Source organism: Folsomia candida, unplaced genomic scaffold, assembly GCF_002217175.1.
Source record: "Folsomia candida strain VU population unplaced genomic scaffold, ASM221717v1 Fcan01_Sc024, whole genome shotgun sequence".
NCBI lineage: Eukaryota > Metazoa > Arthropoda > Collembola > Entomobryomorpha > Isotomidae > Folsomia > Folsomia candida.
Genome location: NW_019091216.1, coordinates 1,798,392 through 1,811,458, shown reverse-complemented (window position 1 = coordinate 1,811,458; position 13,067 = coordinate 1,798,392). Strand labels below are relative to the sequence as shown.

The window sequence follows — 13,067 nt, the reverse complement described above, 5'->3', positions numbered from 1 at the left end:
AAAATTTAAATCGACAACTTATTGATAACAAGAGTCAGGATGACAAGTGGAGGAGAGGAGAAAGTGAAGTGTGTTCCCTTCGAAATTCCAGCTTTGACTCCTTGTTCCTGATACAAAAAGCCACTACTTGTGAAGAATGCAGAGAACGAAACTGCTACTGAACAGCCCTCAACAGTGATTTCAAAACCAACACGTGAAGTTTCAGGTGCTACTCTAGATGTGCTTTTAAATAACACAATTGGACGGGGACGGAAAATTCTCGAGTTTCTTCAAGCAAATGGTGTAAAAATAACTGCTGATAAGGTTATTGTAAATGATGTGACATATACGTTGAAGAAGATGAACGCGCTTCTCGTTGGATTATGTCATGGATTCTCGGCAAAATCCACTCTCAAATCGGATCCATCAATGTTGAATTTGCTGCAGTTTATAAAGTCCAAGTCCCCTCCAGCCGATCTCTTTCCAACCACCGTCAACCAATTTATTGTCAAGCAGAAGGGGAGTGGTCTGAAAAGAAAGCAGCTGAAGAAGAAGAAGACAAAGAAGCAGAGTGCATGGATTCAAAAGAAGGTGCACGAACACAGGATTAACAAATTGACGAGGAAAATGCAAAAGTGGAACCCATTTTAATTTCGTACAAAATTTATTGAATTTTGATGAATTTTCTTGTTACAACATTTTTGATTTAATAAATGAATCTTGTTATTTATAAATTCTTTGACTAATCTATCATTTTTAGAATAATCCTTTGAAAAATTACTGTACACATTTCTTACACTAAAACCATTTACTCGATTCCATAAAAACCAAATTGAGTAGTGCCCGCATACGTTACTGTTTGGAGATTGTAATTGGACACAATTTTGTATTGCACCAGTTCCATGTTGTTCGATAAATTCACGAAAATTACTTGCATAAGCATCAACTCCTACTCCATAACTGCAGAAAAAATTTATTGGTAGGTTCCTGTTTTCAATAAACATGCATGTCCAGTGTTCGCCTGGATGAGAAGTGGAACGGTTATTGATTACAATAGCAATAGGATAATGTTCTAAAACAAGTTCATCCAACTCATCACAGGCACAAACATCAAAGGTAATTTTATTTTTACAAAACAGTCCGGCTAGAATTCGGTAAATCTGATCCGTGTTCATTTTTACATGGAGTAGTCCTTAAAGTAAATATGTCGATTCTTGTCAACGTACAAAACTGATTGATAATCACAATGACAAAGAACTGTTAGGCAGACGTAGTTGCATTTCGTAACTTTATCTCGATTTTCACACTTCCATGTCTTGGTATGGCGAACCCATCATGTTGGTGTCTCAAGTCAAAAACATAGAGAGTTTTTCCAGTTTTAAAAATATCGAACGTTAGTTCTATTCCAGTGTCAACATTTGATAGACCCAGTCCCGAAAATACGCTAAAGTACGCTTCAATACTTTTCTTATTATCGAAATCAAGTTCAAACGTTTGAGATGTTACTTGCTCAGAGTTCACGGTTACAGTGATGCTTGATATATCTGCTTGAAGAAAGTTAAATGGGTTTTCATTGTAATGTCCGTGTACAGCTTTACTCGAGACGATGCCGACTACAAGACGATCTGGCAAAAGACCCGTAATTAGACTCTCGTTTGTATACTGTAGTGTTCCGGCAGATAGGGAAAATGATTTCATGTCTCCTCTTCGCATTGGATAGCATGCAGGTTGACCCTTTTCCATTAATCTTAAATGTCCCATTGTAATTGATGGAAGTAGAGTATGCTTTTGGACAACTAATTTAGCTTCCATAATGTGAAGTTGTGCTGCATCTTGTGCTGATCCGGAGGTCTTGCTTAGCAGACAAAAACTGTCTGGTGCTCGATATAGTACAATTTTTATATCAATTCCTGGGATGCAAAATCGGTTTTGGTTAAATATATCCGTCTTCAGTTTTCCACACAGTTCAAACACTTTGCTATTATTTGCCAGTTTCTCTCGAGTTTTCCACCCTTCATCTCCTGTGGTTGGATCTGCTTCTTTGTGATACAGAGCAGCCATTGCTTGAGTCTTGGTATACTCTTTGCCAAAAGATAGCAGAGTCTCCAAGTAAGCCTTGTATGGGTATAATGAAGTTGGGGAAGTGATTTGCGTATCATTAAAATAAATAGCAACTTGACTAAACATTGAATGTAGAAAATTGTTAACTGGCGCAGTATCAGTTTGAGCAGCATCCCTATCAGCTCCCTTGCTATCTACAATCTTGCAGCGAATATAGAGTTGTGTTTCAGAAAAGTCAATGTATTGTGAATCATTTCCTTGAATAATAAATGTCAGAGGAGTGGATCGATCTGAAATGTTTGTTATTGGATGATAATCAACTCGGTGTGAGCTGGCAAGAGTCAAGTCGTAGCCGGGTTCAGAGAATAGATCAGTCTCTGACCGAATAAAGTTAACAATTTGCTTTGGTTTAGCCATTTTCTCAATCAAACAAGGATGGTTTGGAAATAAGCTTTCGTCTTGACGATTTCTTCTTCTTCTTCTTCGTTTTCGACTTTGATTTTAAACGTTTGAGAGGTTTACGTTTTGGCTTTCGTTTGATTTTACGTTTTGTTGGTTTACGAGTTCTTGCTTGACGTTTTCGAACTCTCCTTCTTCGTCTAATCCTACCACCAGACTGGTTGAGTAAATTCGTTCCAGCCTCTTTTAAGGCACTCATTGCATTCGAACGCAAAGAATCTTTGAAAGATTGCTTATTATTTATAACATCCATTGCGATATTTTTAACTGCTGACTTTATGGGAGGCACAACGTGTGGTAACAGTGATTTTACAAAAGGTAGTAAACGACTGGCTATGGCGCCAAAAACTCCACCAAGACCAGCTCCCTTTTGTCGATAATAACTTGCCTTATAAGCCAATGATCCTCCAATCTGAGGTTCGTAGGCTTGGTAGTAATCATCATAATCGTTTTCTGAATACATTTTAGAAACGTTTTCTTCTAAAATGAAGTGTAGCACTAAAACTTCCAAATGAGAATGGAGGAGGTTCACCAAACTCGTTCCTTATATACATGTGAATATAGTCCATGGATGGTTTTGCCACTGAGACATATTGTAAATTGTTGAACGTTTTTGAAACAATTTTATCAATATCAGTATAAGGATTTACAAGCGATCTTAGGATTGGTGCTGTGGTATCGTCCACATGCTGGTTTTCGACAATGTCACAATAAATATAATATCTCGAGTTATTTGATTTAAAGTTGAATTTATAATCTGCTTGTAAGCTTGAGTTACAATGAATTTGATGAGGGAATCCAAGTATGTTGGCCATTTGCGTATTAAATTGAAAATCGTAGACTACATCTTCTTCAACTGTCCGAGTGGATAAAAGAGTATATCCGTTGTAATGTTTAAACAAAAAGTCCTTTGTAGACATTGCTTCAAGTAAATCGTCAAATGTTTCGATATTAGTATTGTTGCAAACTGTTATCCATTCATCCTGAGTTTTATACTCGGAATACGTATTATTTTTAAACAAGTCAAGTGACACAATATTATTATAAATTGTTTTGTTTTCATTTACGGGGCTATTAATGTCATTACTTTTTATTAACACTTCGTACAATTCATCGCCCTTTCCAAAACGAATTGGTGTAGATGGATAAGCACATTCTACCAAGGCTACTTCGTACGAGTTGGGCTCCAAAATTATTGGTGAGCATAACCAATTTCTAAAGCTTGATATCGTATTATCTTGAAAGTGAGAAAATGAGGAGTTGCTCTCAATGTGAACATAAAAGGACGACATGATGACGTTTCTTCAATTCTGAGGACTAAACTCGTGTGACGTTCACAAAATTTTTGTAAGCCATTTTATAGTCAATTTTCGGGGTTTTTATTAATCGTCGAACATGTAACAAGCAAACCCTGCAATCAGTTTTATTTTGGATTTCGTACTCTGACAATTCGGTTTCGTAACCGTCTTGAGATAAGGTTTGGTTTGATTTTCCACTTTCAATTATAGAATATGAGCAGATTATTACGAGTAACGTTATATCAAATGCCAAGATAAAAAGGCTCAACCAAACTAAATGTTTGGGTATACAGTAGAAAGGCATTTTTAAACTTGAAGACTCTGCGAGTAACTAAGAATTGAATGAGTATTACTTGTCTATATAGAGGTAAAATGATTCGTTGATGGTTTTTAAGATAAGTGGGGAATTTGAGACAATTGGGGTAAATTGAGATACTTGAATAAAATGAGACAAATAGGGTAAATTGAGACATTTTTGATAATTTAGTCTCAAACGTTCCGCCATCATTTCTTCTCAACCCATGTACCCCCATCTGAAAGATTTTTTTCCATAAGAAATACATTGTTGGGGTAATTTGAGATTTTGGGTAATTTTAGTAATTTGGGGTAATCAGAGACACCAGGATAATCTATGGCACGGGGGTAAACTGAGATATTTGGGGCAATTTGAGAAGTCCCGTCATTATTTTTCGACACATGAAAATACATCTGAGACTTTGGTTACTATAAGCAGTCAGCATATCCTTGCAATACATACCCATGCTATAAAGGCCTTGTGGCGAGAAGCCCTAACCGTCTTTTTCCCTCATAAGGCAATGTATGGTGGCGAGAACCCATATTTTTTCCCGTAAGGAAAAGTATGTGGCGAGGAGCCCTCTTTTTCCTCATAAGAAGTGTGTGATGAGGACCCGTCTTTTTTCCCATAAGAAATAGAGTGGGCGAGAAATCCGTGGCTTCTCCCATAAGAAATGAAGTGGGTGAGAACTCCGTGGCTTCTCCCATAAGAAATAAAGCGGGCGAGAAATCCTTGGCGAGAAAACCTAGCCAAGGATTTCCCCATAAGAAATAAAGCGGGCGAGAAATCTTTGGCGAAAAAACCTAGCCACTTCTACTACTATGACTAGCGAAAAGTGAAAACAAAATGAGAGAGAACGACGCAATTTATTTATTTGTAGATGAGATGAGATCACGCATCCTGTCATGTGAAACCAATAGAGTTTTCTATAAAGATTCACAAAATCCAGTGAAGAACAGTGTTCGCCAAAAAAAACACGAAAATAATTTTTTATAAATCTTTTGCATTTTTCCTATCGCCATCTTGCGGCGTACATTTTAAATGTCATGCTATAAGATTCAAAAAAGCAAAACCACACCCATTATTTGAAATACAGCAATCAAGCAAAAAAAATGTGTTTTTGGTTTCGGAACCCTGGCAAGAGACAGATAAAAATACTAATGAAATGGCAAAATGAAATCCCCCCAATAAAGTACTAGTACATGAATCATAAACCTTGACGAACTATGCAATTTTTTATAAGGTTTATTTCTTCATTTTTAAACAGAAAAAATACTACACAAAATAAACGCTTTGATAAGAAGCAACTTTTATTGAATTCATTTTAACAAACTCGTTCAAAAACTATATTGTAAAGGTCTTGGCGTCATGAATTGCTCTACAAGAGCGTCATCCACCACTGCTCGACGTTTCTGAATGTCTGCCACCATTTCTTGCAATTCCTTGATGAGAACCGCTTTAAGCTCCCCGGTCAACATTTTACCACTCGTGTAATCCTAAAATTATGTTAAAATAATATTATTTCAAATTGACAGAAAAAGATAACTTCCTTAAATATTTTCTTGAAATATTAACTTACTTGACGCATAACCTCCAACTTTTCTTCATCATGATAGAAAAACTTGAGATATTGGTAGGAAACATCGATCTCACAATTTGCACCAAATTCTCTCTGTTCCATCGCTGTAGCCCGACCCCCGGAGAAAGCGTACTTATTTATCTGCGGGATAAAAATTATTACTTTCTCCCTCTTGTACATATGTAAATCATATTATCGCTTTTTTTCACAAAACTTATCCATATTTTTTTCCCCACCTTATCCTTAATCTGTTCTTGCGTATCTGTCAAGAAAATGGCGGAAGTTTCATCTGACGCCGACATTTTGCTCTGAGCTCCTTGCAACGCAGGGAAAAAGACTGAATGAATCAGGGCAGGTTTATGCAGACCGACGCGTGGCGCAACGTCACGTGTCATGCGAAAAAATGGATCCTATTAAAAAAAGTATAAATTTTGATTTAAAATACTGAAAAAAAACATTTAAAAATTTAATTCTAAAAAAATTGTAAAATTTACTTGATCAATCGCACACGGAATTAGGCATGGGATATCTTTCTTCCCGTTGAAAATGAAGGGAAAACTTCCCGAGAAGCTGGGTGCTGCTTCGATGGACGGGAAGTGAATTTTTCCAATTGAATCTATCCCCAAAAATTGCAATTTTAAATATTTATGGAGGTAACCATTTTTTTGAAAAAGTCACTTAAAATTTCTTACCACCCTCCTTAAACCCAAAACATCCCTTGGCTTGGTTGAAGGTCACGTTTTTCGCGACTAGTTGAATATTTTGGTAAAATTCTGGAGATTGACTGTTTAAGGGAGAAAAGTAAAATTAGAAACAAAAATAATATTAGAAGAAAATATGTTCTATTGGTAAGTTGTGTTTTTACCCGATGTATCGAAAATTTGAAAAGATGAAAGTTTTGTTGATGTCGAATCCGCAAGCGATGATATCTTTAGCATTTTCCTTGGCCAACTAAATATTAATAATAAAATAAATCAGTTTAAGAAAAATATAGGAAACCACACCCCCTGAAAGTTTATTTAATAAACTTTCTTACCTCCATTGATTTCTCAATCGTAAGGTCGTTTCTCCAAATAAATTTTTCATCGTCAGTCAACTGAATAACGAGTGGGACGTCAAATGCGTCCTGTAATCACCTGAGAATTTCAAAATTTTGAGGAATATTTGAAATTCAAAAATACATTGTCATAAAATTATATAAATTTAAAAAAATGATATGCATACTTTGTAAAAATGAATGGGATGAGATGTCCCAAATGCATCGATTCTGACGAAGGTCCCCTTCCCGTGTACAAGTAGAAGGGCTGACCTTTTTCCTTCCTGTCCAAAATGAACTCAAGGTCGCGATGACTAAAGAACACGCCACGTTTCAAGAGAGCGTGTGCCTTTTTTCCGATAACACGTTCAATGCGTGCTATAAGCTCGTCGGAAATTCGTTGACATCCAAACTTGTCTGCAAATAATACAAAAAAGTGTTATAAAAATTGACCGGAATTGAGGGGAAAATGAGACAAAATAAAAACTTACTGATAAGTTTATCATAATCGATCCCAGTCTCAGATTTGCTCTGAACGTTCCATGGATCAACGATGTCGTCATCACCGCCAGCCACTTCAACGTTGTTGTCTTCTTGAGACATTTTTTTAAAAAAGAAATAACAAATTTGAAATGTACGGAAATAAATAAAATGTGGTTGTATCAGGAGAACGACAAATCGTACAATGAGCTCAAGATTGGGAGAATCTCCTTATTTTATTACAGTACGATTTGTACATGAAATTCTCTCAACATGGGGATGCGAGTAGTTTTCATGGATCGAGCGATGTATGTACGTTAAAACATGATGGATTCGTATTAAAATAATGTGCAAAGTAAAATGACTATTAAGTAACTAAATGGTATAGAAATAGTTATGAAGGAAACTATAATATTTGAACAATTAACGACATTATGATGATTGACATTATTACGTGCGAATTGTAAAGGTATATTTATTGTAAGCTGCATTCATGCTTTGTCATGAAATACTGCAAATTCCCAGATGACTCAAAGTCACAAGAGGAGTCGCCAATAAATTTTGTAATCTGAAATTTTTTGTATTTATGATACCTATTACTAATCTATGAATGTGTCGTAAATTTTAGGTATATAATTTGGGCGTATTAACTTCATCTCTGCTATTTAGTCAGGTTGATAAGTTTTAAGGGAAAGCAAGAGTGAAATTGATTAATTAATATTAATGCATTGACGCCTTACATCCTGTCTGGATGATTGTAATAATTCTAATACCTATGTATGATTTTGTGTCTAACTTATCTCACATATTGACAAATTCCAGGCACATGAAGCAATTCTCTAAATAAAAACAAATTCATGGGATTTTGCGAAATCTCATATTTGTTCTACGTTTCTGCATTCTTAGAAAGATATAGGGAAGGAAGAGATGCACAAATCTTCAAATCCAAGCATGCACTTGAGTAATTCTCATCTCATGAGTTTTCTTGCATTTCATGAGATGCATCTGAAAATAACGTTTTAAGACCAGACTTCTGACTCAACAAGACTCACTCTTTTTGCGCGTTATGCAAGAAGATAAGCAAATAAACACTTGAAAATGTTGTATTTGCTTAAAATATCACACATCCGTTCGGTTTGGCATTGGCAAAAGCAATAGTCTTCTCTTTCTAATGGGTATGGATTTTCATGAATGTTCATGTATTTGCTTAAACTTAGTTAGTCATGAAATGCAGGTTGTAAACCTTGAGCTTTTATTTGTTCCATGATTCTCGCTGAAACGTTTGCAGAATTGTATAATTGTACATACTCATGATGAGCAATAAACTTAAAAAAAATCGCGATATAATTCAATCTGGTCAGATATTGCCATTTACTTAATTTTTGCACATTCGCTGTTGTTTTAGCATGGATTCTATCTATCCATCCATACTGCAGTGACACACGACAAAGATCATGCACAAATATTTTTACTACAAAATCTCATGATTCTTACGTATAGTTCATCCCCACAATTCATAAGAACTCTTTACCACCTTCTTATACAAATGTAGTTAAGGTTCCAAATTAAATACGTTCCGAAGTGCTCTCACTTCCCATCAGTGACTTATCTGAACAAGATTTGAGTCAGTTAGTCGTAATCGTTCATCCAGAGAGCGCTTTAATTCTAAATAATTCAGCAAAATAATAATCACGCATTTACATACATAAAAAAATGGCAAGACCCAACCCATTCGACCAAGCGGGTCCGATATCCTTGCTAATATTTGCATGGATCTGGTCACTCTTTCAAAAAGCGAAAAAAGCTGGTGGTTTAAACCGTGACGACATTTATCCAGCCCCTGATAAGGATAAATCACAAAAAAATGCAGATAAACTGGAAGAGTAAGCATAATAAAAATATTGTAATATTTAATTAAACCTGTTAAAATCGAGGAACTAACAAATTTCAGGTATTGGGAAAAAGAAGAAGGCTCGACAGTTGTAGTGTTCACTATTCCAGAGACAGAACCACTTGCACAAAATTCTGCAGAAAAATCTACAAAAAATGGACATCGAGATGAGTCACGCGTCCAGATCCAACGCCCATCCTCCAGACAATCTAGAGAAAATGCATCTTTGCTCCGTGCGATTTTCAAGGCGTATGGAACTTCTTATTTTCTCACCTGGATTCCAATCTTTGTTACGGATTGCTTATTCAAGTATTTATATGAATAAAATTAGTCTAGAAATTGCTATTTTATAATTATTCACAAATATGCCAATTTTTTCAGAGTCATCCAACCTCTCACCCTGCTCTGGTTTGTTAAGTCATTTTCACCCCAAGAGGAAAACAATGGGAGAAGTTGGCAATACATTTACGCCGCGTTTATTACAATTACCACGCTATCAATAACAATGACCAGCAATCCGAGTCAGTTTTGTTTACAGAGGGTATCAAATTGGGTTAGGATCGCGTTGACTTGTCTGATTCAGAGAAAAGTATGAATTTTTAGTAATAAATAATTTGATAGACAATTTTAACAAAAATTGTTTCCAAACTTTTGTCCAGATGCTAAAATTGAGTCAGTCGTGCCAAATTCCTGCAAAACCTTCAAAGTAATTTCAAGTAGTATCTTTTTTCTCATTTTTAAAATAAACCAAAAATCTTGTTTCTACTTTTAGGGGAAACAATGAGAAACCAAACGAACCAATCAAAATTGATGACGCATTTGTGACCAATTTAATCAGCAAGAATGCCAACGTTGAAGACAAGCTGGCCCAATTTCCGTACATTTTTATTGCACCGATTCAATTCGTGCTGCTGTTTTACTTTTTGTGGCAAGAATTTGGATGGCCGTGCATTCCTGGGATTATATCAATTTTTCTGTACATGCCATTTCAATGTAAGTTGGTCAAATCCATTACAAAAAAATATATTTTATATAAATATTTTTTAAAGATTGGTATGCTGCAAAATCTGGAGAATATCGAGGTAAAATCAACGAAGCCAGTGGAGCCCGGACATCTCTCATAAATGAAATAATTGCTGGAATACTTACTATCAAGACGTACACTTGGGAGAACGTATTTCGAGAACAAGTCAATAAAAAAAGAAAGTAAATATGTGAAAGTATGAATAATATCAAAATTTCCGTATCCTAAAAAAATCTTCCCTCTTTAAATACATTTAGAGCTGAAGTCGCCAAACTTAAAGATCTAAAGGTTCTAATCTTCACGCTTTCCAAATGGCCGTCTTTCTCACGTCGTCGCGGTTAATTCCATTTTTGACATTTATCTCCCTCGCTCTTTGGGGAGGTCCGCTCACTCCGGAGAAAGTATTTTTTGCCACAGCCGTCTACAATACGGCGACACATTACATGGTTTATCTTCTGCCAGGGGCGTGTAAAAATGTAGGAGAATTTTTAGCCTGCATAAAAAATATTCAGGTAAAATAAAATACAGAAAAAATCCAAAGGTTTCAATTTCACCATGATTTTTTTGGATAGGAATTTCTACTACTGCAAGAGAAACATGATTCCGAAGGGTACAAAAGGTCCGACCTGTCAGAGAAAGTTCCTAAGTTCCCATCAATTAATTTAGAAGACGCGGTTGCAGAGTAAGTAGATTTTTTATAGAAAATAAAACAATTTTCATGGATTTTCATGTGTTTTCATCCATTCAGATGGGAATCAGGGAAAGGTATCAAATCGATCAGTTTAACCATTTCTGATCCAAAATTGGTGATGGTGGTTGGAGAAACAGCTTCCGGAAAGGTTTGTATCGTGGAAAAATCAAAAGTACTATTTGCAAAAAAAAATAATTATTCCGCAATTTTGTACACAGTCGTCATTTCTGCAACTACTTCTTGGCGAATTATCCCTAATCTCTGGGAGGTGCAAGATTCATGGAAAATTAAGCTACTCTGCCCAAAAACCTTGGATTTTTCATGACACTGTAAAAAACAATATTCTCCTTCATGAAGACCAAGATCGCACGACGTATAATTGGGCCGTATCTTTAGCAATGTTGAACCAAGACTTTCAAGCTCTTGAACATGGCGACGAAACAATCGTCGGTGACGGTGGAAGTGGCTTATCAGGTGGGCAAAGGACTCGTGTCGATTATGCGAGGACGTTATACCAACAAGGCGACATTCTCTTGTTGGACGACCCACTTTCTGCTCTGGACGGAAATGTGGCTCGAGACTTGTTACGTGGTCTAAAGGAGGATAAAGAATTGGCAAAAACGTTACGAATTTTGGTCACAAACAAGTTGCAATATTTGAAAGAGGCGGATTATATTGTGGTCATGCATGAGGTACTTGAATTTCTGAAATTGAGTAATTTTTGAAAAAAGCGTTTGTAAAATTTTCTTAAAGTGAATTTTTAGAAATGTTGCAAAAAATGTTTTCGTAGTTTATTTATTGTATTTCTTCCAGGGAAAAATTACAAGTTATGGAACTTATCAAGAACTGGAGGGTAAAGGAGACGAAATTTTGGTCAAGGCAAACGCTGGAGGAGAAGACGTTGACAGTTTGACTTCTGAGGCTCAAGAAAGCAACACTACAGAAAATACTGTTACCAGCAAAATTGTAAAATCTGAAAATTTTGAAAATAGCGATCAAAAATCTCGTGCGAGTGGAAACATTGGACTGAAAACTTATCTAAAATACTTCACAGCAGCAAATCGTTCATTCCAATTTTCTTGGCATGTTTTAATGTTTATCATATCACAAGTATTTATCACCGTGATTGAATATTGGGTCGTTTTATGGTAAAATGCACAAAAAAATACAAAAATCATTATATTTACACCATAAATTTCCTGAAATTTGTAAATAGGACTATGTCGCAATCGGAGAGTTCCGTTCGTTCATTTACCAGAAATGGAAACCACACTGAAATTGCATCAAATGACAATGGTTCTGAAAATGTTACAGATTTTTCGAAACAAGGAGATGACGATGGTACGACAATTTCGCCATTTTTGCAAGGTATGGATTTGTCTCGATAAATTGATGCAAAATCTACTAAAAACAATTTAATCTTTTGTATAGACGACCCTCAAATCATTCATGGGGCAACCATGACTGTTCCCATTCTCTGGTTGGAACTCCAACTCCCAATTTACTCCCAAGACACGTACATGACCATCTACTCAATCCTAACGGGCGCCGTATTCGTCACAAATCTTTTCAAAGCGTTAGGATTTTTCAATTATTGCATAAAAATCTGCAATAATATGCACCGGAAAATGGCGAATGTTCTTGTTCGGGCGAGACCTTCGTTTTTTTCTAAAACTCCTGGGGGAGAAATTCTCAACTATTTTTCAAAAGACATGGACATTGTTGATGAAGCCATTCCAATGTCATTTTTTAACATGTTAACAATTTTTCTTCAAATTGGAACCGTCATTATTTTGCTGGTTCTTGCAAACGTTTGGACTATTCCGGCCATTTTGATTTTTATTGTTATGTTGAGCAGTATTCGGAAATATTACGTTACGACGTCGAGAGATTTGAAGAGGATTGATGGAGAAGGTATCTTATTTTGCGATTTTGTAGCACTTTTTTTGTAAATGTTGTGAAATTACCTAAGAACTCTGACGAATTTAAATAAAATAATTTATAATTTAGTTCGTGGCGAAGTCTGCTCCAAATTGGCGTGTTATGATGGTCTCCCTACGATCAGGGCGGTCGGCGCAGAAAACAGAATGTCGAAACGGTTCGATGAAACCCAGGTAAGATTTTGTAAAATTTGATTAAATCAGAATTAAGATTTTCTTATAAATTCGCATTTCTTTAGGATGTCCATACCTCCTCAATATTTTTGTTTACGGCAGCCAAAACTTGTTTCAGTCTGTGGGTCGAGTTAGTGTCGATCTTTCTTCTGGGTGCGGT

At 35.9% G+C, this 13,067-nt stretch overlaps 3 protein-coding genes across 3 annotated transcripts; 1 reads left to right on the top strand and 2 right to left on the bottom strand.

Annotated features, from left to right (window-relative positions):
• Nucleotides 1-1,239: 1,239 nt before the first annotated feature.
• LOC110859069 (uncharacterized protein F54H12.2-like) lies at nt 1,240-2,457 on the bottom strand. The gene has a single exon (XM_022107932.1). It carries the CDS (start codon nt 2,455-2,457, stop codon nt 1,240-1,242), a length of 1,218 nt encoding a protein of 405 aa, XP_021963624.1.
• Nucleotides 2,458-5,417: 2,960 nt separating this feature from the next.
• LOC110859098 (tryptophan--tRNA ligase, cytoplasmic-like) lies at nt 5,418-7,368 on the bottom strand. Its single transcript, XM_022107967.1, is given in 9 exon segments — nt 5,418-5,588; nt 5,672-5,812; nt 5,908-6,081; nt 6,166-6,287; nt 6,364-6,455; nt 6,537-6,622; nt 6,708-6,807; nt 6,896-7,124; nt 7,199-7,368. Coding segments are annotated over 9 exon segments (1,215 nt in total). The 5' UTR covers nt 7,311-7,368; the 3' UTR covers nt 5,418-5,429.
• Nucleotides 7,369-8,900: 1,532 nt separating this feature from the next.
• LOC110859068 (multidrug resistance-associated protein 4-like) lies at nt 8,901-13,042 on the top strand. Its single transcript, XM_022107930.2, has 15 exons — nt 8,901-9,070; nt 9,139-9,387; nt 9,460-9,631; nt 9,738-9,784; nt 9,851-10,071; nt 10,128-10,284; nt 10,383-10,614; nt 10,675-10,784; nt 10,851-10,941; nt 11,012-11,485; nt 11,607-11,941; nt 12,010-12,161; nt 12,225-12,707; nt 12,804-12,907; nt 13,010-13,042. Exons 1-15 carry the CDS (start codon nt 8,901-8,903, stop codon nt 13,040-13,042), a joined length of 3,030 nt encoding a protein of 1,009 aa, XP_021963622.2.
• Nucleotides 13,043-13,067: the final 25 nt, after the last annotated feature.

Excerpts from the sequence above, each read along its gene's own strand:
- LOC110859069 (XM_022107932.1), bottom strand. The coding sequence starts at position 2,457 with ATGGCTAAACCAAAGCAAATTGTTAACTTTATTCGGTCAGAGACTGAT.
- LOC110859068 (XM_022107930.2), top strand. The coding sequence starts at position 8,901 with ATGGCAAGACCCAACCCATTCGACCAAGCGGGTCCGATATCCTTGCTA. Across the intron at positions 9,785-9,850 it reads ATTCCTGCAAAACCTTCAAA|GGGAAACAATGAGAAACCAA; the intron begins GTAATTTCAAGT and ends TTCTACTTTTAG. Across the intron at positions 12,708-12,803 it reads GAAGAGGATTGATGGAGAAG|TTCGTGGCGAAGTCTGCTCC; the intron begins GTATCTTATTTT and ends TTTATAATTTAG.